The following is a 4,851-nucleotide window of genomic DNA, read 5'->3' on the forward strand; positions in this document are numbered from 1 at the left end:
TTTTTTTTTTTTTTTTTTTTTTTGAATTACCTGTTCACTGTTCTTATTCCAGCTGTTCTTGCTTGGAATGACTCAAAACAATAACTTTATGCTTACTATGTACTCCGTATGATTTCACATAGCATAAGTCAAGGAAGCCTTCCCTGTATCACTGTTGCATATGTGGTAAGATTGTTTCCTCACTTTTATTCATTTAAGAAGGCTGGCTGGAGACATAGTATAACTGACATTGTCCATTCTGTTAGAGCAAACACCAAAAAACACGAATAAAGAGAGACAATAGATCTGTACGACACAGAGATTTAACGAGGTTCACACACCAGGGTGGTGTGCTACGTCCTCGGGCGAAGAAGAAGATGATTCACTATGCAGAAGAAAGATTACACCCTAGCAGCGGCGAGGAAGAACTCGCCCTGAAACCCTAGCTTCGTGAAAACCCTAGAATACAATGACTCTCAACAAGCAACAGTACATTATATATATACTCCAAATAGCGGTTCGACCCATCGGGTCGTGGTCGATCCGGTCGAACCATACCGCGGGGGCTACGCCCCCGCACCCCCATACGAGATCAGTGATGGGCTCCGGGCTTGGGCTTATCGGCCCAAGCCCTCTGCTTCCATCACAAATCTCAGAAAAATTCCCATTCGGGTCGCCACCAAAATATGTCGGATCGGGTCAATCTTCAAAACGGGTCAAGAATTCGAGACAAACTTAACAATAAGTTCACAGCGAAGCTCACAGCTGAGGAAGCTTCGAAACTCTCTGTCATTCCAAGAATTCTCTTCGTTTATGAAGATACATACAAACAGATTTCAGCTTCAGACCACCCGCTCTCCTGGGTTTCTAGGCCTTTATTCCAATTATGACATCTGCCCGGAGACGGGATATGGAGAAGATATTGTGATAGGATTCATCGACTCACGTATTTGGCAAGATATTAGAAGCTTCAATGACGATGGGCTTGGACTCATTCCACCCTATTGGAAGGGAAAGTGTGAAGAAGGAGAGCAATTCAACTGTAGCTGTTGCAACAAGAAATTGATTGGCACAAGAATGTTTCCCGTGGCATGGAGGTAATTCATGGTCAAGCTTATTTAGATTTGCAAATGGCACAACCTGAGGTGTGGCAACAAAGGCCAGGGTCACCGTGTACAAAGGTGTCCTGGCTCATAGAAAATGAAAAGAAATCTACTTCATGTGACATTCTTGCTGTCATGGACAGAACAATTTAAGATGGTGTGCATTTTTCATCCTTATCTATTGATTCGCCATGTGAGTCCTATTGCGAGAACGTTATTTATGTTGTTGGGGCTTTTATTGCTATGTGGAAAGGAGTCTTGTTTCAGACTTTCAGACGTTCCTGGACACCTGATACTAACCACGGATGATCATTGTAGCCGTTGGAACGATTGATCGAGCTTTCATGGGTAAATTCACTTCGAAAATGGTGAGGGTGAGGTTCTCTAGGGAACTTCTTTGTATGGTCTGAGGGTTGGTAGCAATTGTTCTTTCCCATTGGTGTATCCCCAGTGAAAAACTAATTCTTGTGGAGATATAAGAAACAGTGTCTAACTCAATGTTGCAAAACCAATCTAATTCTAACCCAATACGTTTCTTCTTCTTCTTCATCATATCGCAAATGCTTATCATCAAGAAACAAGTGGATTTTCAACATCATATGCTTGAATTAGATGCATCCAATGCCATCTGTAAACGTCCCATGTGCTACCCAGAAGCAAGAACAGTAACAAAATCGAAAACTCATAATACATTAAGCTCTGGATCTTGTTGACAAAACCCATAAGAGATACATTGGAAGTGCAAAAGAAGCAAGAAAAGAGAAGTATGAATGAACTAGTTGAACAGCTCGACAATGCTTTCCCTCTTCAATCATCTTGAAATAAAGGTCAGCAGTTTCTCCTCCAACTAATTCAACTTTGCAATAATCACAAATGGCTAATCATAGCCAACATAATCAAATGCTTGGTTGTTGCATTAAAGAAATCAAAGTTGGTGAGAAGTGAGAACAAATCAACATGGTGAACAATCACTCAGAAAAAGAAAAAAAAAATGCCTAATCATAAACAACCTGTTAATTCAACAAGCGCCTCATCCACCAGTTTCTCCAGCAACTCACCTTCAATTTCTTTCCCTAAAGCATCCAATTCCAACCACATAAGCTCCTCCCAGCCCTTCCCTACCACCTCCTTCCTTACCATTGTCTCCACTACCAGGCTGTTGTTCTCCCCATTCTCACCTGAAAAACACCTTGCCTCCTTGGAGAACAACTCCCTCACACGACCCCATACTTCATCTACAGTCACTGGTGAGCCTACGGAATGTGTCTTTTTAGACGATGCCTTTCCCCAAGAGCTTACATCTGATCCATATCCCATGATATCCACCAGAGCTGCATTGACACAATCAAAAAGAAGACTTTGATTTGATCTACGCTTTGATTCATGCAACCGTGCCTTCTCATCTTTCAACTTGCATATTTTGTCCACCAATGATGGATCTAATGGCTTATCAGGCGAATGCCACCTAGCAAAGACTGCCCCTGACTGCTCGTCATGGTTCAGACCTGCAGCTGAGAGTAATGCGTGGACAAATAAAAGTTGTTCTTCTTCTTCCTCAGTGGCTTTCAGGGAAAATCTAGAGGGGTTTAATAGATTAGATGCTGTTGATAATAAGCATGCGCCATCCCCTGATAATGTCCGTGCGATTGATTCTATCGGTGGAGATTTGTCAATTAAGCTGGATTTAAGAGGTTGATGGTGCACAGGTTGTCCTGGAGGGAATGAAGCACAATAAGCCAATCAATCATGTGGGAAGGAAAGAATTTGTCAACATCAGGGGTAAGCCAATTGACCTACCGTGGTGGTCCGACAACACATGTCCGGAGGGCTGTGGGGTGGTGCTAACATCATCATCAAACGGTGCTTCCAAGACTGAAATGGGGCTAGGTTGGTCCTGGTTTTCTACTGGCATGCTGGGTTTTGTTACAGATAGCAATGCCTGCAAGGTAAGCAATTTTTCATGACACGGAAATTATAGGAAGCCAATAATATAGAATACATGAAGGTCATTTATCACTTTATCCTCGGCCAAAAACAGGAATTCAAATCCTTTAAGTTTGACAAAAGAAACACATCAAATGGTGACACAAGCGGAAAGATCAAGACAAGAAGAAGAAAAGCCAGTAATGGATGGATAAAGGACTATTAGAGAAAAAGACTACCGAGAGAGGTATGTCCACCTTTTTTCCGAAAAGCAAAAGAAAGAGAAAACAGAACACATCGAATCTTAAGATGGGAACTTATATTCAAACTCCGAAAAGTAAATAGAAGTACATGAAACAAACTCTGATACCTCATTCGAGAAAGTGCCTTGTTTTGTTCCAACACAGATTGCTGGAGAGGAACTCTTGCTTGACAGGTCCCCTTCGGGGACATAATCAGTAACACAAGAAGTTACATTATCACTTGTCTTTTGGAGAGAAAGTGGATTCAAAGCCAATGGAACTTCAGAAGTAGTGTTTGGAGATTCATCTTGAGAGCCAGCCACAGAACATGTGCTAGATTTTCCTTCACTTGTTTTCTTACTCCTTGAGAAAAATAAACTTGAAACTTTGCCCCTTAATGATGATTTCCCACTCTTGGACTTTGTTTCCTCTTTATTAGGAACAATGGATTTATCCACCTTTGGATCTGGAGCTTCAACATTCAATCTGGTCCCATGAACCGTGGAAGACACTGGGACAGATCTCGATCTCGCTAGATTCCTCAGAGAAACCTCTCCACTTTCATCCTCGTTCCTACTAGATGACCCACCTGATGTTGGTGCCATCATATCTTGTTCACCACCACAGGACCTACTACTCAAGACATTTTGGCTTCCATCACAATCTTCTTCACCAGATGTTGCAGTCTTTGTAACAGAAAGAGCAAGCATCTCCCCCAATGTACTAGAGCTCCTCCGGACTTGTCTCTGCTCTGGACCGCTTCCATTTGATGCCATCAAGGTCCATCTTTCTGAAAGGCGCTTCTTTGCCTCCCTGCAGACAGATGACTCTGGAGAATAGGATGCACGGCTGAAGGAAGATGACGAGTATGGACTACCAAACCTGTTGATATAGTCCCATGAATGTCTTGAAGTTGGTGTCATTACCTCAGAATCACTGAGATTTCCCTCCTCTACATACCCATTTTCTGATCTATTCAAAGAGCTTTCATCCCATACATAACCATTGGAAAAGAGGGAGGACAGGAAAGTTTCATTCCTATGGTGACCACTCAAACTTTCATGCATCTGTTGCGTGATCTCCTTCGCTACCTCTCTTGATCCTTGTGCCTCATCATCTTCGAGTTCCCCATAGTAGCCTTTATTACTTGGCGCCCTTGGTGAAGAAGGAGGCGAAGAACCAAGAGTTCTAACATCATAAGCATTTCCAGGGCTAGGCTTTAAGACCACTATCCGCATTGGTTGAGCAGAACTATCATCCTTCTGATTGCCAAAGACAGAACTCCAGCTGGGCCTGTCTTTGTCCCACCCACTTGCTTCAGCTACCTGAGTTTGTTTCCTTGCCTGTCTTTCATGCTTCTCTGCCCCAACAAATCTGTTATTTTCCACGGTCTTTGAAGGCTTCAATACTGTGATTCGGTTTGTCTGGGGAAGTGGAGGAATAGACTGTAATTCATATTGATGCTGACAGAATAGAGAATTTGGTTCTTGCAGAAACTTCAGGAATAAATCTTTGTTGGAACTTAAAACCTCCAATGCATCTTGGAATTCCTTAGACTGGCGAAGTTTTTCATCTGTGGCAAGACGTTTTGCCTCAGTGAATTT

General features: G+C 42.5%; 1 protein-coding gene across 1 annotated transcript; it reads right to left on the reverse strand.

The window, feature by feature from the left end:
- Nucleotides 1-1,753: 1,753 nt before the first annotated feature.
- LOC122068330 lies at nucleotides 1,754-4,845 on the reverse strand. Its single transcript, XM_042632203.1, has 3 exons — nucleotides 3,376-4,845; nucleotides 2,880-3,021; nucleotides 1,754-2,794 (listed from the first exon to the last, which is right to left on the reverse strand). The coding sequence occupies exons 1-3, from the start codon at nucleotides 4,483-4,485 to the stop codon at nucleotides 2,082-2,084; spliced, it is 1,965 nt and encodes a 654-aa protein (XP_042488137.1). The 5' UTR covers nucleotides 4,486-4,845; the 3' UTR covers nucleotides 1,754-2,081.
- Nucleotides 4,846-4,851: the final 6 nt, after the last annotated feature.

The sequence above is a fragment of the Macadamia integrifolia genome, unplaced genomic scaffold (genome assembly GCF_013358625.1).
Source record: "Macadamia integrifolia cultivar HAES 741 unplaced genomic scaffold, SCU_Mint_v3 scaffold3719, whole genome shotgun sequence".
Lineage (NCBI taxonomy): Eukaryota > Viridiplantae > Streptophyta > Magnoliopsida > Proteales > Proteaceae > Macadamia > Macadamia integrifolia.